Consider the following 26122-nt stretch of genomic DNA (forward strand, 5'->3'; position numbering starts at 1 on the left):
TCCCTTATATTAGCAGTTTGGATAGAACCTATTTGTGGATTTCTTTATTCCAATCACACCAGCCCCAATATTACTTATTCATATTTTTGCGGACGGATGGATGGGTTCTCGTTTTTCGCAGCACACGCTCATTGAGAGTTTATCCTAATTTTTTCCAATTAAGTTTCATCTTAGGTAGATTTTTGCTACGCGCATGTTGGTCCCCATTCCCTGCGGATATAGTGGATATCCACTGTGCCTAAAGTTCGAGGCTTTTCTGGATTCTGCCTTATGGTATGTTTTTATTGTCAACCAAAGTGTGAACCACGTGGCATCGACATTTCATTCTAAAGGGTTCAGTCTTCTAAAAAACATGACAGAAAATAATTACAATGACGCATTAATATATAACATGGAAAACGGAAGAGGGAATTATACAGCTCAACGTCAATTTCAACTTGACGGTTATAGGTCACAATATTTGCCCCTCGTTTTGATACCGCTAAAAAAGTGATGAATAATATGGTGTCATTTGCATATATCTGCATGCATTATTTCAGAGATTTTGTTTGAGGTGCATATTAAAATAAGACTGGGACTCGGGTACTGGCTAATTTCCCATATGACACCCACACGCCCTGCCCCCTGGAATGAATTTATTTGAACCCCCCGTCTCTCCTTCAACAAATGAGGGTTGAGGTGGGGGTGCCACACAAACGCGCGCGCGTGCGTGCGTGCGCACTCTGTGGTGTTTTCCGGATGACGCGACCAGCCGCCCCCACAGAGAGATGGACACGCACACACAACACACACAACAGTAGCGGCAGCAGCGATATGGCTGATCATCACCGACCGGGACGGCTCAGCTCGTGAGCCCAAGTCAGGAGCAATCATGCGTCACAGCCGGCGGCTTTTGAATCCTCTCAGACGCAGCATAGAGAAATCCGGCAAATAGTCTTTTACCGACGGCCCATGGGCTGCGTGCTGCGTTTTGCTGTAGTTGCAGGACTTGTCGCAGTGGATCCAGCTGAGCGTGCTCCTGCGTGGATTACCATACACGAGGGGAACAATAGTCTCCCACAGCAGAAGCACGACCAGGTCAGTTGCCGGCATATTTGAGTTTCTCTTCATTCTCCCATTCATTGTTTTGAAACTGCTAACGACAGAGCAACTCGAACGTGAATACCTGAACGTATCACCTGTCATTACAGGTAGATGTTTTTAGTGCATAATAGCGCACCTATGTGGCACTCGAGTTCGAAACCTCTCTGTACTTGAGTGTTATTACGTATGCCCACGTTTCAGAGCCCAGTGATAACGAGTTTGAGATGTTGTGCCGCATTTAAACTACATTCGGAAAAACTTTGCAGCCAGCCGGGACTGCGGAACTTTCACTATGCCCTGTTCGGTTCACCTTCTTCCGGACACTCGCGTCAGGAAAGCACGGGGAGATAGAGGAACCAGCCGGAAGCACAGGGCCCGGAATGTGGACGAGGAATCTCTTGTCATGCCTGGTCAGTCGTGAGCTAACAGCACATTGAGTCCCACGAAATGAATGCGGTTTGCCAGCCGCGGTCATATTGACTTTCACGGGATGTTGTCGTGATTCGTGACGGTGATGTTCAGATCCACAAACATACGAGTAAAAGGCGGTCGAATGCAGCATAGTTTCACTTTCGGTCGCCTGTCTCTCTTCTTGATTAATTATTTAGATACATCTCAATGTGTGGTGCTTTAGTGAATACATTGCCCTTTACGCCAGTGCTGCAGGACCGAACATGTTAGTGCAGTGCAGGTTTATGGGGCAGCTTAACTTGCTTTTAATTGAACTGGATACTGAATAGCCCTGCATGCTTGTTTTGCTTTATGATCAGTTGGAATTGCTTTTGGTGTCCTTATCTAAATCACCTCGTCAATGGAAATGTAGCAGAATATACTGGAACCCATAATAAGTGGCCTAAGATTTGCACACATACCAGGACAATGGCCTATTTGCACAACCCACACATTTTGTCCTTTTTTTCAATGGAGGATAAACAGTGGCTCGCCGCAGAGTAAACATATTACTGTTTGATTTTTCAATCATATGTTTTTAGGTGGGTGTTGTCCAACTTAATGTGTCCACTCTGTCATAATTGAAATTTCAACTCACATAAACACCTTTCAGAAATTCAAAATGTATTCCTTAAACAGGACACAAAATGCACCATGTTCAAGGTAACATTAGCTCAAAATGTCATCAAGCTCACATGTCTGTTTGCAGTTAGTTTATAAAAACAGTTCAAGACTTTGTGTTGGTCCATATAACATGACATCCAAATAATGAAACAAATATTTTCTTAAAATAATAGCCCACATGATATTTTGACAAAAAACATACTATTTTCCTTAAACATCTCCTTGGGATGCTGTCCACCTCTGCTAAAATCAGCTTTATCATAAACAGGTCATTTAATTCTAATTTCTAATAAATATATAATCAATATTGAGTGCAGTTTTTTATATTTTCTAAAACAAAAAGACAGCCTATTACTTTATGAAGGTGACGATATTTGAGCACACCTAATTTTAGACAGAGATGTTCCAATACAGCAAAGGTCATTTTGTAAAACAGCAATTTAAAGCTTTGTGACATGATAGGCAAGCACATCATGTCCAGTATTTCTTGTAATTTCATCATAATGCTTCTGAATCCACACGATCTTTGAAAATGTGGCAAAGACAGAAATTTAATTTTAAGTTTTGCCATGGCTTTAATTGTTTTGTTTTTCAAACTGTCTTAATACACTGCCTGAAAACTCCATCAAGCAATCATATCGCCTTTAAATTACATGTAATTTTATTTAACACAGGATATGTGTTATATGACCGAGAATGCAGTAAAATTGATATGGTGAGTCAGAGTTTGGACATTAGTCATGCATCCTTGGTCTGCTATGACAAGCCCTTTTTGTGGGTGCTATTGAGGAGGCATTCCATTATGTCTGATTCTATGTGCATGCGTGCACACATGCAGAGCAATTCATGTTTCTAAAGTAGAGAGGCGCAGGGAAAAATGATAGCTGACTAAAACTTGTATTATGATGATTACGAAACGTGCAGCTAGGACAGTTCATTTTTCCTCATTAGCAGGACCAGTTGGCTGTGGAATGCCAAACTGGCAAGGATCTTGCTTTGCAACATTCATCTATGCATAGCGAGAAGGGTGATGTGGTTGGTGATGTGGCGAGACTTTTTTTTTTTTCTCTCTCTCTTCACTTCAGAGAGAAACTGTGGTTTCAGTATGGGCCTGTAACCCAGCAACCCAAATGTTGCGCGTCCTGAATAAATCAGCCTGTGTTCATCCCCAGCCCTCCTCGGGCGTGTGCTACTTCATCTCACCTCACCTCTGTCCTACCTTTCCCTTGCAAGCACATGTTCAGTCACACACGCATGCTCAAGGCGATAAACAGAGACAGCTAAACAATTCATGGCATGGTTTTGGATGATTTCCTTTCACTTTTGGGTTCATTCGCCTACAAACCTTTGCTCTCCTGTTTTATTGTTCCATTTGTGCTGCACAATTATGTATTCCACAACAATGCACCGTGTACCTCACAAGCTGTGTTTAAAACTCTGTATGTTCGTTTAAGACTCCATCATCTGGAGTGGCCATCCGTGCCTACCAACCCCCCTCGTCCATTTAGTGGGAGTTACAGCAGAGTGGTTTTCCGGACGTCTGGTGTTTCTGGCCTGTACTGTACATGCTGCAGCCTGAAGCCACATGTGTCCCCCCCCCCCCACCCCACCCCACACCGGTGCTGCTCTATTCACTGACGCTATCCATCCAAATGACTTTATTTATACAAACGATAATTCTTTTTGACAGATCTGCAAAATGGTGTGGTGCAGTATTTCATGTATAGTTAATGAAAAGTAAGCATACCGTACTTCTTTATTAAGTCATTTCATGGATTGTAAATTATGTCTTCCATTTTTTAAAAGATATTATATGTCCTTCAGAAGAGACACTTAATCTTACTGTCAGCTGTAATAATGTAGTAATACTCGGGTGAGAAATTTTTTTGGTGAACCGCAGTGTAATTGGATTCCCGCTCCTATTTGCTGCATGCTAATTCCACCACATTAAAGATGAAGACTGACGGTGAATAATCACATCATTATTTTGTTTTACCAGCTGCTTTGCTAAGATGTAACATGTCTAGTCCCGACAATTTGGTGATGATGGCATGCTTGCATGAGGTGAACCTAATCTCCTTGTCTGAGCAGTATTTCTGGAAAAACATGCAAATGAGAGGGGGAGGGTTGATACTTGGGTGATATGAAATAATGTCTTTTACTCTTTTGTGACCCTCTCTAGAGCGTATATACAAGGTTCCAAATATACACAACTGGGCTAAGAGCAATTGTGAGCCGAGCGCATCTTCTTGTAGAAAACAGCAGTTGTCATGATTGCGACTCACAGGGTTTGGATTCCCTCACAGCTGAGTGTCTCTAATAGGCCTGAGAGCCTGAAAGAATGAATAGCTTTTGTTCCATCCTCCGAGGTTGAACACAAAGAGAAAGCCAATGTTTTCTTGTATGTGCGTGTTCCCTTGCGTGTGTGTGTCTGCGTGTGTGTGCATGTTAGCTGCCAGGCACTTATGGATGAGATAGAAGAAGCAGGAAGTGGATGGATACAAAAATAATCTGCTGCAGTGGCCTCTAGCTCTAGGCCAGTGACACAAATTACAGAGAAATAGCACTAAAAAAAAAACTAACTCACGCACACAGATATAGTATATGAATAATATGAATATGACTCTGAGTTGAAAAAGTGATCAGTTCACACTTAATAAAGAAGATAAAGTGCAATGTGTACCACACCACAGAAAGTAGCATACATCTTTGCTAGCTAGTTTATTCATGCCTACAATCAATGGCCACAACTTATTCTGAGTAGCTAATAGGTTAGCTCGTTACCAGCTAGCCAACACGACACTCTCATTTGCTGACGCCCACGTCACTCACCGGGGCAAGGCCATGTGCTTCAAAGCCATTACACACTAGTCACAATTGATAGGTTACATTTCAAAACAGTCCAAAAAACTAAAGTATTTGAAAGCAATCATGTTGTGTGTTAACCTATTTCTTTTTTTATTTGTACATTTGCCCTGCCCCCAGCCTGTTCCGACAAGCGGGAAGGAAAGTAAATCTTCCACATCAAACAAAATGCCTGAAGCACAGTCACGCTTCAATCGCAATGACATCATTTGCCACATTTACTTTTGTACTTTTCATTTTTGCCTTCACTTTTACCGAAAGGTCGACCTTGCAGAGTTTTATGTGGTGTACGCATATAAACTTTGTAAGAGCTTGCAAACCTTTATGTTCTCTCACATGGTTTTGTGAGGGAATGTAAAGGTTTGCACAATCTCACTTTTTCCCCTGCAACCTGTTTTCACCTTAGGGGCTTCTTAAGTGCCATTATTGCCTGTACTTGTGTTATTTTTATCTAAGGGCCCGTCTCTCTCTGCCATCCTGTGTTTTGCATCCTGCAATGTTTGCACTTGGGATGCATAATGACAACTCGTGCCGAGCGAGCAAACAAGCAAACAAACACAATCATCGGGAGCCCAAATTACTTTTGAATATACGCAGAGGCCGCACTTGAGTATAATCACTGTATGATGAAGTCAAATGGGCTGTATTCACATATGACGGTCTGAATGACCCCAGTCGGCATGACCACAGCATGATAATGGTCGTCTCTCCTTCTCAGGCCTCGGGGTGCTGGCGTTGCACCTGAGAACATGGATCGGATGAAGATCATCAAACGGAGGCTGTCCATGTCTTTACGCAGTACTCGACCCGTTGATGACTCTCTTTCTGAACTGGCAGAACAGATGGCTTTGGATGAGCCATCAACAACCAGGGATAATGGTAAGACACACACTTTACGTATTCTAATATTAGAAGAAAACAAAAGTTGTAATTTCTGAAGCCAGGCAACAAACCATTGTACCATTGCAGGTAGAAAAACGCAATTGTATGTGTGCGTCTCAAAAACACGTGTAAATCGCGGATGTATTTGTGTGAATAATTTTGACACAAATCTCTCCCTATACGTTGCGTTCGCCAAACTGCATGAGGAAAGTCATTGTGGTGTTGCCATCTGCTGGACATTTCTAAGAACTGCATTTGCATCACCTCAGACTGTGTTTGATTTTGTGTGTGTTCCGCCATATTCTGTCTCCAAATATAAAACAGGTCAGAGTGAGGGAATGTTTCTATTTCTCTTCTCTCACACTCTGAGAAAATGAGAAAACATACACGGGCAGCGTTGTTATTACAACATGGATATAGATAGAACATTATGACTTGACGGCCAACTTCCCCATTCTTCTTTTTATGTTTCCTCAAGCAGTGCTTTATTTATTTAGCTTGATAACCGATGTTATTTTTAAGTCATTCCCAGGGAGAAATGGGAGCACTGAGGAGAAAGGCAGTAAGATGGCGGAAGTGATGTAAACGCTGGAGGGCATTAAACTTTGATTGGTCTCCTGCATCTTTTACCTACCATCTTTCTGCCTTTCAGCACACACATATATTTTGCTTGATCCGGATAAGTGAAAGAGTGGTGAAACATTCCTTCCTTACTCAACGTGCTAATCAGAGGCAACGTGGAGGCTTTTGCTGGCCTTGAGCTCTCACCTTTTTTTTTTTTCCCTGGAGGAGATTTGAGGGTGCTGAATGGGGGCTGTGAGAGAATTGTGTGGATTTCAGAGTAAATGCTAAGCCTGAATGTACGGTGGTGGAGGAGGAAATTAGGGATTATTTAAAAAAAACAAAAAACAGATGTGTCATGTGGTCTCGTGCAAACACAATGATTTTTAATCATCATGATGGAAATTGTGCAGTCATCAGATTCCCCCCACATAAGTATTTTTATTTTGAAGTTTATATATCAGTGTGTCTTACAGTAGCTATTCCTGTCATTCTATATTTTCTTTAGTTCTTGCTGCTTAGGTTTGATTTTTCAATGTGCATGTTTCACTCCATTTTTCTTTACCTTTCTCAGTTTCAGTCTTTTTCCTGCAGAGTATTCCTAAAGCTCCATGCATCCTAGCCAGCTTTTATTTTTTTTCTTACACTTCCAAAGTGTCACCCCAACATCTCAGTGTGATCTGTGTTCCCTTCCTTTGTTTGTCTTTTTCACATTGCCATGTCGCTTCTTTATCGTGGCGCTCCTCTTTGGCAATTCTTCCCTTCTTTGTCTTTTGTGGTTTCTTTTTCACACCTTTTCTTGCTCTCTCTTTCTTCCCTTTCTCTCTGCTGTGGCCGCTCCTCCGCAATGGTGTGCCTCAGAGCCGATGGTGGTGAGCGCCGTGCATCCTGCCTCCCACAGCGCTCCCTCCTTCCTGCGTCAGTATGCCGGTCATCTTGGCCGCACTGCCCTGCGCAGAGAGCCAGGTGGGGGGCTGGAAAGAGACAGAGCCTATCTAAGCCTCCACAGGACTGGATCTCTGGGTATTCGCGCACACACGCACGAAAATTGCCTTGCTATCTTTTGCATCACTCGTAACACATTAATGTTGTTTCTCAACAATATATGCAATGTTCGAGTGTTGTTCTGGAGACAAGCAATCTTATTTTTCAAAACGCTCATCCGTTCTGAATATGATCATGTACATTTTGTGCCACGTGCTGCTCTTTTGAGTTAGCGTGCCTCGGCCACCTGGGGGCAGTATAAGACATACAGACGCATTTACTCTACATAGAGATGGTCTCAACACTCAGTAATGCTGTATTTTCCTTTGAGGAGGATAAAGAATATAAACTTTTGAGTTTTGTTGTATTGTCTGTCTACATGTTTTGCGCGACCGTTTATGTTCAGATATGAATTGTTTTAAGGGTTAAACTGCAACAGGCGTCCTATTTATTTGCCTGCCTGCAGCGTTACCCAGTGTGTGTTAGCACTCGTGGCCTTTAAAGCAAACTAATGAGGTTATTTGAAATATTGTGACTTGAGTTTACTGCCACCATAGAGCATTCACAAGTCTCAATCAACAAAAATCATCTGACTGACAGATTTTGACTCACATTGGGTTACTTGCTTCTTAAGAAACCACTGTAGTAATTATTCTGCTAAACGATAAGGAGACAAAAATTCAATGATGTCGTTGCAGCTCCAGGAAATTAGAGCAATTTCGAGCACCCAATCCGATTGCTGCGATGTCACCCCTAAACTGCCTGTTGGGAGCATTTTCTTTCTTCCACAGCATCTGGAGATTACTGTGATAAGGCAGCCAGCCATCGATATTGCCCTCAATTTATTTAGTTTTTGGGCAATGTCCCTAAATTTACAGTGAAGTTTCTATGTGCAATTTCAGTTAATGCCAGGTTTTAGTTTTTCTTTGGTGTGTGGGGGTTTTAAGCAGGAATAAAACATCCATTCATTATTCTTGGCCATCTAGTGTTTACTGTGAATGTGGAAAGATAAAACTGTAATGACCTTAATCCAACATACACAAACACATGCTCACACAATCACTTTCCCTCCCTCTCTCTCTGTTAGTCATAATTTTGTAATGGAACCTGTACTTTGTTCTATGATGACTTTCGGGGGTCTCAATGAGGCACTGTGACAGCTAACATGCATTGACATGAATTGAAGGAAGGGAAAAGAGGATTTGGAGATGGTGAGAAGAACTGACTTAAAAGAATTAAGAGGATGGAAGGGCATCAGTGGTATCAGAGCGTTCCGTTCACAGTGGAATCATATTAGCTGCATTTTGTGAACTGCACACTGACTACAATAATATTCATTTTATCCAAACTAGTCTTGTGCATGCATGGATTGTAGTAATGAATAGAATGGTGCCTGCAAGGAAGTAATTAGCTTTTTTTTAATGTCACTTTGGTATTGTATGCGTAAATTACAGTGGCCCTGAAGTGCAAGTCTCAAAGGCAAAAAGTGTGGAAAATATTATGACTATTTGAATGATAACAAATGCCAATAATCCAAATATCCATCTCGGTCAAATTAACTGATTTTCAAAAAATTTACCATTATTGATAACATTGTGTAAAAAAATGACCCATCTGCTTTGATTGTTTTGGTAAATACAACACAAACACATTTAAACTGAAACGTTCAAACACATACAGAACAGTTGCGCACTCCATGACGTCATTCTGTGAAGTCTCTGAGGTAGCAAAGCCAAGGATCTTGTATGATGCGGTAGCCAGAACTAATGCTACTCTATTATTAAAACTCTGACAAGATATGTGTGCTAGTCTGACGGTGGGTCTCGCTGACTCACTTTGCCATTTGGCAGTCAGAGCACGTCACAGCCTTTAAGAACCACGCGATGATGCAATCTCATTTTCTTGCTGCACTGAAGAGATGTAAGTCCTCCTTCAGTCATTTGCTAACTTGCTCTGTATGAGTATGAATATAAATACATTTTTCATCTAGGTAAGTGGTCCCCACTGTGGCGTATATATGATATGTTTTACTGTATGTATACTGTCGTATTGGCCAGCCGCCAGAGTGCTTCTAATGGGTTTGTGATTAATTTGTCTGGTAACTGGGTCGAATCTTAAGTACCTGCACAGCAAATTAGTCAACATTCCTCTCTGTTTGACTGAAGAAAGGATCATATTGAGAATTGCTGCTCATTCAAATGTGATGCAACGGCTCCTTTCTCTCATGTGCATTAGCATTGCATTAACCGCTGTCTTTGATATCCCGGCACGTTCATTTGCTTGCACCAACATACTTGACTGCAGACTGGATTTCAGAACAATAGCATCGAGTTTGTTGAGTAGATGATCTTGTAAGTTTTTTTTGTACTTTTATTCTTAAGACTACCAAAGACTTGCGGTTTAATGAACATTTCTTTGTCGTGGATTATTCAGTTATATAAATAAAAAAACCAATTAAAAGTCAAAAGTATTTTTTTTAAAGGGGAGAATTTTTTGCTTGAAAATATTTTTGTAGTTTCTTAACAGGGAGAAGCAATTTAACAATTGGTAGTGTTCAACCCCATACATGCGTTAGTGCTTTCTTAAAATTGGAGGAAACAGACTCCTTGCTAACAACCTACATGTTAAAGGTGTGCTGTTAGCATAGAGTTGGCTATGGAATTTACTGTACATCAACTTTTCACAATGCATCATGAGGAAAAATGAAGTTTCTAATTTAAACGTTTTCATGATGACGAGTTATTAATTAAGATTCTATTTATCCTTGTTTTTGTAGTTAATTGACAACATGACCAGCCACTTATACTTCACTGTCATGTTCTTACCAGAAATAGAAATGGATCTTTACTATGCTGCTCACGCTACCAAACCTCAATGTCGGCTTCCCGTGAACCCTAATATCAAGAAATGCGTTTTTGCTCCTTGTTTGTATTCTCTGCTATGCTGTTACAGGCTCACACAATATCTGTATGCACAGTAGCACATGTTGGGCTGGGCGTGTATACGTGCACGCCCGTTGCTAGTGGATTGCGCTTCAGGTCCGTTGGGGAGGATTAGATGAGAATGATCAAAGTGGAAAGGAAGATAAGCAAAGATGGAGAGGGGGCGGGGTGCGACTCCAAAGTGTTTTAATTTCTGCACTCTAAAGAGAAAGTGAATCAAAGAATGATGCAGAGTTGCTGCAATAAAGAGGCTGATCATGCAGAATAAATGATAGCGCTGGCTCCCCCTGAACGGGAACAACACTGTGGACCCAGACTGATGGGAGGCAGGCAGGGAGAGTGCTTGAAATAAAAAAATAAATAAAAGAGAGAGAGCCAAAGATTGGTATCACTCGAGAGGGAGGAGGGAGGGTATCGGCAAGGTGAAGGGAGGGAGCCGGACGACTAACAACAGCGAAAGCTCTGATAGAACGCCAGAGGCAAGGAGGAAGACATCGAGCGAGGGGAGTGGAAAGAGGGAGAGGCTGACTCCAGTGCTGCGATGAATAGAGGAGGAGGAGGAAGAGAAACATGACGGAGAAGAGCGGGACCTCAGCATGGTGCAAATGATAACGCCGCATGGGTGTGAAGAGAAGAAAAGTCCCTCTTTATGATGACGTGGCAGTTTGGAGGGAAAAGCACCTGTCATGTTTGTTCCGCTGATGTTTTTTCGGACTGTCTCTGCAGCATTTCGCCTGCTTGTACCGTTTGACCTTCCTTAGTCAGCAGACAGAGTGTGACTGCGGGGAAAAGGAGGGAAGCATGAAAGGGAGTGTCTACGGTGCAACTAGTTAAGTAGAGTAAGAGCTGAGGGAGTTGTTGCATCGCTGAAGGACCACTCACTTTGTCTTGCCCCCCCATCTCCACCCCACCCTTCGGAAACCTTCTTCACTGCTTACCTCACCTGTAAGTACCAAGGAATTTGGGATTTTGTACAACTGATCTAGACTGAAGTTGGGTGGGACTTTCCTTTTGGATTTTTGAAAACAAAGCAATGGATGTGCCAGGCAACCCCAAAGGGTGTCCTGCAAGTGGCCCTCCGGTGGGAGACCCTCGGATGGTTGAGGTTAGAATGGGAGAGAGAGAGCCACCACTGAGGATGTCACCCTTCCGTATGCTCCGTGTGCTTGACTCATGCCGTCCTCCGGGAAGCCGCATTGGTGAGTGTCATTGTTTCTATTATTGATTTGCTCTCCTCCAATGGAAGAATGATGATTGGATGACCACAGTTCTTGGAATTCCTCATTTGAAATGATATAAAAAACCTTACAAGAGGTTGAGTCGATAATGCTGAGGAGCACAATTTTTGGTCTGACTGTTTTTAACAAATTATTAGGGGCATAATTCAAAATGGATTTTTTTATTTCTCTATCACATCATGTTTTTGGGGTATCCTGTTTTCTTAAAAAATATTAAATAAATGTGAATAACACAAAGAAGAATAGTTACAAGCTTTTCAAAATGCATAAAACAAAATAACTTATCACGATATTCCCATAGTTACAAGCTTTTCAAATTGAACAAATGCATAAAATGAAATAATTTATCATGATATTCCCATTGTTACAAGGTTTTGAGGAAAGCCAGTACTTTTTTGAAAGTACTGACCTATTGGAAGCCGCATACACCTCTGCACTGTCACAATTTTATACGAGTCCAATCGTAATTTTTATTATCAGGTAGACTGTGGATTTTTGGAAATCAGCAAATCAATTTTTGTTTCACTCAGCATAAAAATTCAATTCAGCAGATTTTTTTTTTAAATTATTCCCCAGTCTAATCATGCCTGGAATTTCATGAATTCAATTAAACAGGAATTGTGTAATTTATGGATCACTTTCTCTTGTGATCATTCTTTAACTTGAATTTATCCACTCCAAAATATTTTTCCTATGTAGCCAAAGTAGGCTCCTTCCTGAGAGTGTAGCTGGTTATACCGTGAGTTATTCAAGTTCTTTTGAATATTTTAAACACTCATTTACTTGTCAGCACAATGACTGCAGCAGCTCTATTCTAAATTTAGAGGCCATTCTGTCCCAAGGTTAAAATCACTTTTAGAGCCAGAGGAGCTTAAAAGGATGATTCGGTTCAAAGTATGGTGATAACAGATGGTAATGGTTTGGATGTGGTCAGTAACTCGAAATTCTACCAGAATACCCTCGAGCAACTTAGAGGCCAGGACCAGAAATCCACTATTATTACTTCAAATGCCTTTTAAAGCGAGACCATGCCGGTATCTGTATTCAAACAAAGAAAATGACATTTAGTTGTTTTAACATTAAGTGGTTTAAGAAGAAGCCCGCACACAAATGTCCATAGTGGGATGTCAACAACCCACAGCAAGCCATTAAGTCCCCACACAGGCAACCCTGCAGGTTCTTGTGACGTTTACTATCTGCTATGGTTACAGAAGCTGTTTGCAGGAGCGACAAAGGCATGATCTCACCCACTGTTTTGGGACACAACCGGTGGAATTTTCCTTGCGCATAAGATAGCCTATCTCGTTGACCCACATCGCTTGACTATTTACACAAATACAGTGCAACACTTCCAGATATGCAGCAAACACCTGTACTCGAGGTGCTTTCCCTTTGAGTGTGTGCTTATGTGCGTGTGTGTCATTAGGTAGATAATCCTGGTTAAATGTCTTGTCTCTCACTCGGGTGTCGGTTAACTTGAGTTTAATGTTTCACCACTGAGGTGGCGAGAGCTAATGCCTGATATTAATACTGCCTACTCAGCTTTCTGAAGAAATTCAATTCCGTAAGCATATCCGCTCTCATGCTTTTAGTCCGTTGGAAGAGAAATTGTAAACAGTAATAGCTAGTCATGACAGAATTTAGAGAGCATCCGTTTTTTGAGCAATAAAAACAATGAAACAGTTTTTGCCGTATTTTCTGTAGTTCAGTGGATATTGTGCTGCTCCTCCTAGTTTGTGCATCTCGGCCACCTGGGGGCAATATAGTGATACATTACACGGTAACATAACTAAACTCAATAAGCTACAATAATATCAATAGTTCTTCGCAGTGGATAAAGAATTATTCCGCGAGAATTTCTAGATTATCTGTCGACATACACTACCGTTCAAAAGTTTGGGGTCACAAAATTGTTTGGGTGACCCCAAACTTTTGAACGGTAGTGTAAATATTATTATAATAAAATATTATGAATTAAATATTATAAATTATATCTTATATTTGTATAAGATTATAAAAAATCTATGAATATAAGTATACATATATATTATAAGATTTTTTACACAGAAGATTATATATATAATCTATAAATAATTATCTAAATAAATATATACACTACCGTTCAAAAGTTTGGGGTCACCCAAACAATTTTGTGACCCCAAACTTTTGAACGGTAGTGTATGTTGCTCCAAAATTTGTGTTAAACTATCCATTGTTTAAACAGTTATAACTTTGCAACACTAAAGATGTTAATTATCTCATCTATAAATTGTTAGCATTAAATAAAAGCGTCATGGAGTAAAGATGCTTACAACTTCTATTCCTGACAATGTGACCACAAGCCTCAAATGGCCAAAAAGAAACCCTCAGAAAATGGCGCCCCACTCCACAGCTAACCCTAACAAATCGCTTTAGCTGTCTCGCCCTCAATCTGTCTCATGGCTGATTTGTTGCAGACATGATTTTCTATACCACATCCGTTTATGTCGCCACTGACATCATCCTCCCTCTCGCTGCTGCTTTATCACACTAGTCCAGGGCTGTCAACTTATTTTACTTCAGGGGCCACAATCAACCCAATTTGATCTCAAGTGGGCCGGACCAGTAATTTCATGGCCTAATGAGCTTATTAAAAAAAAAAAAAAAAAAAAGATGCCAATTCTTGCCATTTTTGGTTTCTAAAGAATGACAAGTATATTTGGAAAATAGTCAAATCTTGTTTCAAATCGTATGACCGATCTGAAAATTCTGTATATAGTTATATGTAATATATATATATATATAAAATAATATATTGCCGTGTGTGTAAACAATCATCGGCGCTTCCTCCAGTGGGAAAAATGAGTACCAACAGTTAATTTTAATGAAAAATTGCAGTTCATGTGGTCCATCTCCATGGGCTGGATTAGATTGCCTGAGGGGGCGATCCTGGCCCACGGGCTGTATTTTTGACACCACTGCTCCTGTCCCTGTTGTACATAGTTTAAAACATGTGGTGAGCAGACTGTGCAGTGTTTATTGTGAGCTTAAATATTTGACTTCACAGCAGCCAAAGCCGCTTCTTGTAGCACAGACATAAACAACTGCAACTCTACACGGTCTGACATCACAGATCTTCATGAGAGAACCTCCCTCCCCTACACACACACATTTACTAATACATACATTACATTCTGGAGGAGGCAGCCCTGCCTGCTGCAGCGTGATTCATTAATCAGATGGATTCAGGGTGTGGATATGTGTGTGTGTGTGTGGGGGGGGGGGGGGGGGGGGTAGCAGGCATAGATGAGAAAGCTCCCATTGCATTCAGGGTAATATCGATCTCTGATCTTCTCATCTTACCAACGGAAATTTATACCCACTTGGCTTGCACCCAAAGCACTGACCGCGATGCACTCCATTTTCTGACCACCCCACAGCTAAAAAGCTTATTATAAGGTTGGTTTGTCTTCCTGTGCAATCTTTTACATGTTGTCTGTTGCAGGTATCGTCCATGAGAATGTGAAGATGGGCTCAGATGGAGAGAGTGACCAGGCTTCTGGAACATCATCCGATGAAGTCCAGAGTCCCGTAAGAGTCCGTATGAGGAACAACAACCATCGACGCATCTCTAATGAGGTACAGGAAGTTAAGCAATGAGTGCACCTCGCACATGTCTGGGTTGAGTAGCACAAGGCCTTTGGGCAGAGTCGGGTAGCTTTAAAAAACAAAGAGGTCACAATTTTTCATCACTAGTATTGGGGGGGGGGTGCAAAAAAACATGCGCTGCCTGACCAGATGTTTGACAAAAATGCTATTCTAAATATTGTCAAAATTCTTACCGGGCCACGAATAGCAAAAAGCCACATATAATTGAAACCCATGCATTAGAAAAATTGGAAAAAACAAATCACAAAAATAAACAGAAAAACACAAAAACTACATCATTCAATTTCTAAGATATTGGAAATAAAATCTGCTGAAAAGAGCTTATTAGATGATTGAATATACAGTAATGTAATCATTATAGACTCAGATGTTTTTTATGTTAAAATAAGAGTTTTCGCTCCGGAAAATGTGGGCAAACAAAAAAGTCTGGCTTTGCTTTCAATGTCTCACCTGCTCCATCTGCTTCCATTGAGTCAGCGGTGGTTCTCCTCTTCACGCTGGATTACATCTTGGTTGAGGGATGGACTACCAAACAGATGTGCACCCCCACTGTGTTTGTACATAAAACGGACTATTTAATGACTGACTGTACCAAAACCCACATTGCCATCAAACCCCAAGTGGAATCACAAAGTAGATAAGCTCCATCTGCCATCCTGCTGCCCTATGTGGTTACATTTATTGTGATTGTGCAACATACACGTGCAATGAAACAATGAGTGTTTAAAATATCATTTTAGGGTGTGGGGGGTGTATGTAAGCCTATATAGCGGTTACAATACAAACTAGCGAACGTATAGAGGGTTGGATAGTTAAGTATAAATGTTAGGAGTATGGAAAAATCTAAAGCGAAAAGTGAGCAATGTACACTCAAGCATCATTGCTAGAAATTATAACGCATGGTAGCTTCCGTATTGCACAAGCTTTTATAGGTCAAACAAGACAAACAAAAAAGCAAATTATCCCCAAAACCTAATGCGCTAGTAAAAAAAAAAGAATCTTGAAATTAGCATGAAAAATACACTTAAAGACACCATCTCTGATTAAATTAAAAAAGTGTAATGGGATATTTCCAACCTGCCCAAACAAGGTTTCCTGGATGGAATTGTATCAAATGCATTTATTAAAATGAGGAATCAAGTTTTGGGGTTAACGGCTCAACCAGCCCAAACTCTGGTTAAAGCGACACCATAATAAATACACACTTTTGATCCTGCCGTTGTCTATTGATGCCATGTTTTAGGTACACACACTCCAACAAGAGAACACAAACAGGATTTATTCTTGATCGTGCTGAATCATCTCTGGCATATGAGAGTATACCTGTCAGCTGTAGATACGATTAGGCGCTCACGTCGCGTGGTCAGACCGCGCGTCTCGGCGTGTCTGTTAAAAGAAAGAAGCCGGAGAGTGATGAGCACAGCAGTATTGTGGCAAATGCCTCCGACACACATGCAGCCACTGTCTTTGCCTGCTGTGAACAGTGGAAAAGACTCATTTAGACCAAAGGAGGAGGAGGGGGTGCAGAGTGACAGGGAGAAACGCTCAGGGGCAGCAAATAATTACAAAAACAGCACTGATTTGTGAAATAATTTGGAGACAGACATATGAAGCAGCCGATGCAAGGGACAAGGAGAGATGGAGGACAAGATGGCAACGAGAGACGGGGAAAAACAATGTCTCCTCTCAGTTTTCCCCTTCCCCCAATTTGCCTTCCTCCTCTCAGGAATCTGTCCATTCCTCTCTCCTCTCCTCCTCCATCCCTCCCTCCCTCGCCTCCTCGTTTAGTCCTGCCCCCCTCTCCCTCTCCGGCTGAGCATGTGGATGGCACGGCGGTCTCGCTCGCTGTGTGCGTGCAGTCATGTGGCAGCAGCGAGATCTGCAAGGGGCAACGCGCCCGCATGTGTGAGTGCATTATAGAAGGACACGTTTAAGGAGGACAATGAGGGAGCTACTAGAGCTGTTCTGCATTGTGAGTATGGCTTGCACGCATAATCACGTGCCGATCTTTAGTCACTCAATAGCAGTGAGTAAAAAGGGGCATGAGCCTAGTTCTTTGTGAGCCTGTGTCCATTTTTACTCTTTTAGTACAACAAGCGGCCTTATTTAAAGCGCCGTGTGTCTTGGAAGGGTATTTCCAGGGATGCTTATGTCACAGTCATGCGTTTTATTGTGTTCATGCGCCGTGTTTTGCCGCTTTTAAACTGTGTGAATAACCCAGGTGAAAGCCGGTCAGCGGACGTGTTTCCGGCTCGTTTGTTCCTTCTCTGTTCCGATTTACTCCGCGGAACATTTCCTGACGTTGTCGCAGCATGGGAGTGTATTTGCTAAGGGTGTGTGATGGGTTATACTCTGTTTATAATGAGGCTAGCCTATAAGCAAACACTACAAACCCTTTGCCCTTTCATCGTCTTGCACACGCGGATACTCTTGCTTCTCATTTTAACACCGATATAATACCACTTATAGAGCACACACACACGCGCACACACACAAACATCGTGAGGCTGCTGGGACTATATGCCAGCCAGCCATCCCCGCTGCCATGGAAACAACGTGGGATCAGCACCTTACCAATTCACACATCCTACATGTGTACCACATAGAAGTTGCACATTGTGGGAAACCAGCTTCATGCACATTTGCCTTTGAGCAAAATATGTATTTTTCAGTTAATGGATTGAAACATTCACCCAAGATGTGCAGTGTAGGTCCGGTACTGAATTTGTAAAGAACCCCAAATGAAACATTTGATGTATAGATGAGTCGTGTCATATAAATGCTCATTCAAAACGGTCGACCTAAATCGATGACAGATTCTCTCATCAGATTTTAACGCACATGCTGCACTTAGCAGAAGGGAAAGGTGAGGGTGAGAGGAATTCCACAAATAGGCCAGACCGATGTGTTCCAGATGAAGTCTGGAACTTTGTGGCTCCGCCAAAAGTGTAACTGGAAAATCGGTCTCAAATTCTTTTATTGCGACGCATGCACATTCATAAATGATGATGGTACCAGTGGAATTGACTGTAATGAGCTGCTGCAAGTTGACCTCCAAGGGAGGATTGCACACTAGAATGGCGTATCTATGTTTCAGATCAATTTGAGATGATAGAAACGATCAAAGGGAGCTAAAATTGTTGAAAGCCTCCAACAACCAGAATGCACTAGGCCCGGAGCCTTCCAAGGCCTCTTTGAGGCCACTCTATGCTCAGCTGTCGCTTTCACTTCGCTGGCTTTGATGACAACATTAGCAAGCAGTAAGGCGCTCCGGCCAAATGCGTGCTTGCAGACAATGCCAACATACAATGCGTGTTGGTGCCAATAACCAACAGCATCAGATCATTATCATTTGGAAGCAATATGAAGATAAGTTGGATGGTTAAAAGGGAGGAAAATTGCATTTTCTACTGTATAAATGGCATTATTTGTCTCGTATTGTGGTGGATTAAGATACAGGTAACTCAAATATGTTTCGACATATGAGCCATTGATTGGCCATTTGTTTTGCTTTGACTTGCCAGCGCTGATTCGTGTTTATTTTAGACAACTATGTAGCGTTAACGTATTCAATTCTATTTAGCTCAATACTAATAATTAAGTCCGATCACTGTTGAAAGGCTAAATGCTATCAGTGTTGTTGTAATGGATGTTAGAAGTACACAAATGGTGGTGCAACACAGATATACAGGGAATATAACAACTATACACTCGCTATAGCCTTAATCCCTCGTGAAAAAAAGGACAAACACACCAAAAGAAGCAACACAATCTCCATGAAATGAAGCAAAAAATGGGTCAAAAACTATTTGACTCTTGATATGATAATATTCCATCTTTCCATGTCAGATGAGACTCAATAAGACTGAAGAGAAGTCAAATACGAAACCTAATGCCTTACATTTAAGTCTATAATGTATAACACTCATTCACTCCTTATGTATCTGTGATGAACTGCTGAAAATGAGCTGTTGTTCGTTTCCCTGCTTACACCCAACACTCTCCCTTTCACTCACCCACTGGAATAAAGATGATCTCATCTTTTTTCTTTCATGTTAATTGTTTGTATGGCACACTCACAAAATGCTTTCTCTGTCTTTCAGGACATAAACAAACGTCTGTCTCTCCCAGCTGATATCAGGCTACCGGAGGGCTACTTGGAGAAGTTTGCGATGAACAGCCCGCCTTTTGACAAGCCCATGAGCCGCAGGCTACGACGCGCTTCATTGGTCAGTACTGAGCGGATTGCGTGTTTGCATCTACGTACGTATGCTAAGCAGCTGCATATTGCTTTGGTCTGCTGTGCATATCTGCTCAGGCACATCCATGACCAAATGTGGTGTTTTTTTTTTTTTTACTATTACGCTCTGTGAAACACTAAAATATCTAAGACACGTGATTACTCTCATTTTAAATGCCCACTGAGTTATGACTTAGTTAACAATGGCTCAGTAGGGGATGAATGAGTGTTACGTATCCAGGCCAATAGCATTATGGGTAAGAACGGATGGGAAGGTGGTGGGGAGGAGGGGTCTGCTTTACAGTTACAGAGCGGTGGAGGATGGGGAGAAATTTGAAAATATTCATGAATATGCAGTCTCTGCCTTTGTGCTGCTACTGAATTAATGCTGCTCCCTTTTGTCGGTGTTAGAGACACAGACTGTCCTTCCATTCATTTACTTGCAAACAGAATCATCACCCTGATTTACATTTTACATCACACATTTGAGCAATAGCCTTGATATTCTCTGCCAAAGTAGAAAGGTTCGGTTTGGTGCTCCATCATCCATTATGCTGTTATTGTCGAGCGAGGCCAGTGGCCTGCCGCCGGCTCCCTACTTGAAGCGCTTTAATGACGCAGCTATTTTGCAGGAGCCTAACTGAGATGAAAGGAAAGGATCTTTCAAGCGAGTTTTGCAGGGAAGACGGGAGATTTACCGTGGATGAGAAGGTGGCACGCCGATGCGCCTATGAGACGTTTCACAGCCTCAATGACGTGCGTTCTTGAACGACTTTGACTTATTTCAGGCTGCTGTTTATACGTGATGTAACGGGAGGATCAATTATTCAGCAGATGTGCCGGGCCCGGCTTGGATTAAACACCAGGGCACCTTCAAGAGAGGCGAAGAACAAGGACGATAGAAGCAAAGATGCAGGGAGGGATGAAAGCAGACTAATCAAAGAGAGTCTTAAAAGCGCTAGCAAGATTTGAATGTAGCTTCATCTCACTAATCCCCGCTATATTGGTAGCATGATTTATTCGGAATGTTATTACAACACTGAATGTTGTTGGTTTGGAGATTTATCTCGGGTTGTTCTGATTGGCTTTTTTTTCCTCTGCCTGAGTTATGCTGTTATTGTCAAGCGAGGCCAGTGGCCAACTATTTGGTCATAGTTGCAGCAACGCTAAAGCCCAAGTTAACAGGTTAGCACAGTGCTTCTCGGTTATTTTCTGTTAAGCCCCCTTCCAAGAAAGGAGAAAACTTTTTGTACCTCCTCCAACTCTCCGCCGCAATTATGAATATTGTAATTTGTCCATCTCTGCATAACCTTAAAGCAAACAATGAAAAATGAAAGCAATATAGACCAAATTACAGCAATTAACTATCAAAACATTTTTTTAGTCTGGAAAAACAAAATTTGCTTTGAATAAAAAAAAAAAGAAAAGCGCTCCACTGCCACCTACTGTAGTGGATGTGCAAATACATTTTATTCTACAATGGCCCAAAAAAAGCATGTTCACCCTAGTCACGTGAACGTGCCCAGAGAAAATATGACAAAACATAAAAAAAACTACTAAACCTCACAAAATAAAATCCACAAAAACATAGATCATGACACTTATATTAGCATTATTGTCTTGGTAGAAGCAGATTTTTTTTAAATTTCTTTATACAGCTCTTACATGTCACATTAAAAATTGGTTAGCGTACTTGCCAGGTCACATTTGTGATCAGTAAATGTAAGTCCAGAAATGGCATGTGCACAAATGGTAATGGCCCATGGACTTTAGAGTGCGCTCGTCCTTTGTTACCAAAACCACCAGCAAGTATCAGGTGTGGCGTAACGTATGTGCCCGTAATCAGATCTTTCTTCACTGTAATTCAAGCAACAGTGCTTGCTATCACATTTCTTAGATCCATGTCACCTTTGAGAATCAATTATTCACAAGAGTCCAGTAAAGAATGTGGGCGACACTGCTCGAGTGACTTTGTCATTCATTCATTTTTATTTTTTTGTTTGTTTATTTCACATCGCTGATAAGATTTCATAGCTTTGTAATAAAAATGGGCCACACTTCCGAGTACCATCTCGTTATCTTGGTAAGCACTCGTCATCGAAACTCTCTTCCTCCATTAGAGTCTATCAGCTGCACACAGCCAAACCCTTTCTACAGAATCAATTAAAGGGATGCTCCCGGAAAGGTTTCTGTTCCCAGCACACACTACATTTCATTGTTTCACTTGGTTTTATGCTAATTCTATTTTGCAACAATGCGCATTGGAAGTGAAATGATCACGTCAGACGCATATGCAGCCCCGCACACACACAGATGTGCTCTGAAATACAGATGCATGCTCTTGAGTCCAGAGAACAAATTGAGTCAGCTCCAGTTAGGTGAGCCGCAGGTGAAATGGGCATGCGGCAGGATGTTGTTTCCAACTATGTGCTGCTGCTTCTGTTGGCAATATGTGTTTGGCTTATACATCCACATTTGGAGTTGAGTCTTAGACACACGCCTTTGAGAGATTAGGTTTCATCGGCCTACTGGGTCGCTGGAGACCCCGCCCCACCCTCGCTGGTTTGTGCCCGAATATTGCCATGGTTTTCAACACTGCCAAGGTGTGTCACTTTCAGAGGATCCAAATGATAAAAACATACCTGAAACGGCCTTGACAGAAATTGACAGACAGATGAGGGGAAGTGATGCTGAGTTGGATAAACACTGGCAGGCCTGCAGGTATCACAGCATGACATAGCTGCAGCCATCTATTATTCATGACCTCAAAGCCAGAGGACATACATTATACGGCTCTGTTTTCTTCATTTAGATGTGATGATCGTTTGCCTATATTGATTATTGCAATGTATTACCATTGAGCGCGCCCAGATTCTCTACTCTATGACCACATTTTAATTTACAAATAGATCATTGCTTTTTACCAGAACACACTTAAGTATACATTCTTAAAAGGCAACTGGCCATTTACTGCATCTTCATGTGGGAAGATGTTCTTTGAAGAATACAGAGGTACCCTGAGATACAAATTTAGTTCGTTCATTGACTGTGCTCGGAACCCAAATCACTTGTATCATGGATGGATGGATACCTAAACGTAAACATTCAAATGTATCGTAACAGAAAAATCACATTTATTTATTTTCCCGAATGTCTTCTCTTTTAGTCTGAAATTGGCTTCGGGAAACTCGAGACCTACATCAAACTTGACAAATTGGGGGAGGTGAGATGAGAACAACACCCAAATTGTAGCCGTCTGATTATCCCTTCTGCCCATTCAATGTACTTTTGCATATTTTGCCAGGGAACCTATGCTACCGTTTTTAAGGGACGAAGCAAGTTAACCGACAACTTAGTGGCTCTGAAAGAGATCCGACTGGAGCACGAAGAGGGTGCACCTTGCACAGCCATCAGAGAAGGTTTGTCACCTGCTTTCTCAGCTCACTTTGCTATTTGGCTTCGACTGTCACTCTCTTCGTCTCCTCCTTGCAGTGTCTCTCCTGAAAGACTTGAAGCACGCCAATATTGTCACTCTCCATGACATTATCCACACTGACAAGTGCCTGACACTCGTGTTTGAGTATCTGGTGAGTGTGTGTGTTTGTGGATGTGTGCTCTGCATATGCATATGCAGGGTCATACTAATGTTATGTGTTTTACAATTCTGAACGTCAACACTGCATTGTCTCAATCAGGAAAAAGATCTGAAGCAGTACATGGACGACTGTGGGAGCATAATGAGTGTACATAATGTCAAGGTATGTCATTTGGTTGGTCAATACTGAAGCAAATTCTGCCACTGAATGCGATTACATTCCTCTTTTCTCCTTTCCAGATCTTCTTATTCCAGCTGCTGCGAGGCCTGGCTTACTGCCATCGAAGGAAGGTTCTCCACAGGGACCTCAAACCCCAGAACCTGCTCATTAATGAGAAAGGAGAACTGAAACTCGCCGACTTTGGTACGGTGCTGCTTTACTAGATTGACAGTTTAACTCATTACCATTGAATGCTTTAGATGTCAAAGTTCCATTTTTAACCAGGCTGGCAGTGAATGAGTTCCTCCTACTATTCCCTGGGGTTAGGATTGCCTTCTTGATTTGAACTGTAAATATACCACAAGCCATCATCACCGGACATGCTCTGTAATTGCGAACCTCAAATAGGTGTTACCGTACTCAAATATATGGAGCAAAGAGTCATTTTTCATTGAGTAACAACTATCATTTTAAAACTAATAGTTTTAATCATATCTGTTTTCCCATTTGCTTTTTCCTAATGGCATCTGGAATATACCGTAGTGAAACTAAACCTAGCTCTGGAGTAGTGTAAAGAAACAGTTCACTCAGTTTTGCCTTCTGGTGGTGATCATTTGTTATGACATGTTAATCAAAGTCAATCCATTTTCTGTACCATTTAACCGACTTGGAAGGAAAGAAGAAAGCAAGAGGAAATATCACATCATTCACAAGACTGATGCATAGAGACAACAAAGACTGTTTACCTAACATGCATATTAATCAGTTGACAGTTTGTTAGACTATAAAAGAAATGGAAATTGTCTTGTGCAGAAACAACTAAGTCAACATTTCCATTATTCCGTTCTACTTTCTCCTCTTTAATTAAGGTTTGGCCCGGGCCAAGTCTGTCCCCACAAAGACCTACTCAAATGAGGTAGTGACATTGTGGTACCGACCTCCAGATGTGCTTCTAGGCTCCACTGAGTACTCTACGCCCATAGACATGTGGTGAGCAAACACACACAGACTGTTCTTCATATATAACTCTAATATTGATGGCATTCAAAGGAAACTAACTAAACACTAATCTGAGGGGATTATTTCAAGTGGTTGTGTCACTCTATCCTGCTTTTTTACTTTACTGCTGAAAGCAAGAGTGGCGAAGGTTATGACATTTTGGTATCTCGATAAATTGGCACTATCATCATTTCTAAAATGTTGCTGACTCACAAATTCACATCCTGCCAATAACAGTAAATGCGAGCTCTGACACACAGGCATGACTTTCCAGTTTGTTTAACGTTACATTGGATTGTAGTGTTAAAACTTGTTTGTATCAGTCACTCTGTTTTTGTGTGTTGCCATGCAGGGGTGTGGGCTGCATCTTTTATGAAATGATCACAGGCAGGCCTCTCTTCCCCGGATCCACTGTGGAGGATGAACTTCACCTCATATTCCGCATCCTCGGTGAGTCTACACAACAGGAATTTCTTCATTTGGTTTTCGGCACACCAACCTGTTGGAAGAAATTGTGTGGCCTAGTTTTCTTTTTCTGGCCAAATACATTTCATGCTTCTGTTGACCTGTTAATAAACTACACCGTCATTTTGCCCAGGCACCCCCACAGAAGAGAACTGGCCTGGCATCAGCACCAGTGAAGAGTTTAAGACGTATAATTTTCCTAAATACAACGCGGAGCCGCTTGTTAACCACGCTCCCAGGTATGTCAAAGTCAAAGTCTGCTTTATTGTCAATTTCTTCACATGCCAAGACACACAAAGAAATCGAAATTACGTTCCCACTATCCCACGGTGACAAGACAAAGTACACAATATACATACAAGTAAACAACACAAAAAAATAAAAACAAGAAGGCACAAACAGTGAATAAATAAGAGTGATGAATAAATAATAAATAAACAAATAACAATGGAGCAAGTGTGCATACAGCATACAGTCAGAATCACATAGCGCAAAAGTACAGGACGCTACGCAGAAGGGGGGAGAGAGTTCAGGATCCTAATAGCCTGGAGTATGAAGCTATTGGTGAGCCTGGTGGTGCGGGAGCGCAGGCTCCTGTACCTCTTCCCAGAGGGCAGAAGATCGAACAAAGAGTGAGCGGGGTGACTCACATGTGTGCGTACTCACAAGTAAGAGGAGTCACAAAATCTGGCGCATTCGCACGTGATCTCCCAAAATGAAGAAATCACTACAGTGTATGTTGTGCCAATAGTTTCTGAATGACTCGAAGGCGGGAGGGTTTTAAATTGATGATGTCATCCAAACTCACTGTGCCTTCTGGGGAATCCACTATTATGCAATGTTTTTTTTTCCCAGTTACGTCATTATTTCTCAATCAGTAATGTCACAATTCACGCCCGCGGTAGAGACTCACCACAAAATAAGACTTTGACCTCAGTGACCTTTCCTCTCTCTTCTTTGCCGCCATTCAGGATAGACAACGACGGTCATGACTTGCTCTCAGTGCTTCTGCAGGTAATCGACATACAAACCTTGGTGTCGAAAATGACACAAGTGATTACATTGAAACCTCTCATCTGTTTCTGTGTGATTCAAGTTTGAGGCCAAAAAGCGCGTGTCGGCCGAGGATGCTCTCAGACACGCCTATTTCCGAACATTCGGCGAGCAGGTTCAAACCCTGGCTGACAGTGAGTCAACGGCCGCTAACGAGTCCTGCTCTAACTTGCACGCGTTGCACCATCTCAGCTCCCGCCTTCTTTCTTTTCAGCTGCATCAATCTTCTCCATAAAAGGCATTCAGCTCCAGAAAGACCCAGGGAAGAGATCTTCAGTCTACCCGGAGTCAAGTAAGTCGCGAAACGAGAAGGGAAAGACAAACAGTGAGGAT

The 26122-nt window shown here is 41.7% G+C and overlaps 1 protein-coding gene across 6 annotated transcripts in view; it reads left to right on the forward strand.

Annotated features, from left to right (window-relative positions):
• The first annotated feature begins 696 nt into the window (after positions 1-696).
• Positions 697-26122, forward strand: part of LOC119134065 (cyclin-dependent kinase 17-like) — a 29930-nt gene continuing 4504 nt past the window's right edge. Inside the window, exons 1-16 of one of the 6 annotated variants that reach the window (XM_037270514.1) lie at positions 697-1077; positions 5741-5901; positions 7327-7488; positions 15114-15247; positions 19381-19506; positions 22684-22740; positions 22822-22936; positions 23010-23104; positions 23213-23275; positions 23353-23476; positions 24142-24262; positions 24624-24721; positions 24870-24975; positions 25708-25750; positions 25833-25923; positions 26004-26081. In XM_037270514.1, the coding sequence (XP_037126409.1) occupies positions 5772-5901; positions 7327-7488; positions 15114-15247; positions 19381-19506; positions 22684-22740; positions 22822-22936; positions 23010-23104; positions 23213-23275; positions 23353-23476; positions 24142-24262; positions 24624-24721; positions 24870-24975; positions 25708-25750; positions 25833-25923; positions 26004-26081 (1543 nt within the window). In that variant the 5' untranslated portion in view covers positions 697-1077; positions 5741-5771. Of the gene's footprint in view, positions 1078-5740; positions 5902-7326; positions 7489-10790; positions 11591-15113; positions 15248-17094; positions 17250-19380; positions 19507-22683; positions 22741-22821; positions 22937-23009; positions 23105-23212; positions 23276-23352; positions 23477-24141; positions 24263-24623; positions 24722-24869; positions 24976-25707; positions 25751-25832; positions 25924-26003; positions 26082-26122 lie in introns of those variants that run through there. The other 5 variants (XM_037270522.1, XM_037270541.1, XM_037270550.1 and 2 more) reach the window with 5 other exon arrangements.

The sequence above is a fragment of the Syngnathus acus genome, chromosome 2 (genome assembly GCF_901709675.1).
Source record: "Syngnathus acus chromosome 2, fSynAcu1.2, whole genome shotgun sequence".
NCBI lineage: Eukaryota > Metazoa > Chordata > Actinopteri > Syngnathiformes > Syngnathidae > Syngnathus > Syngnathus acus.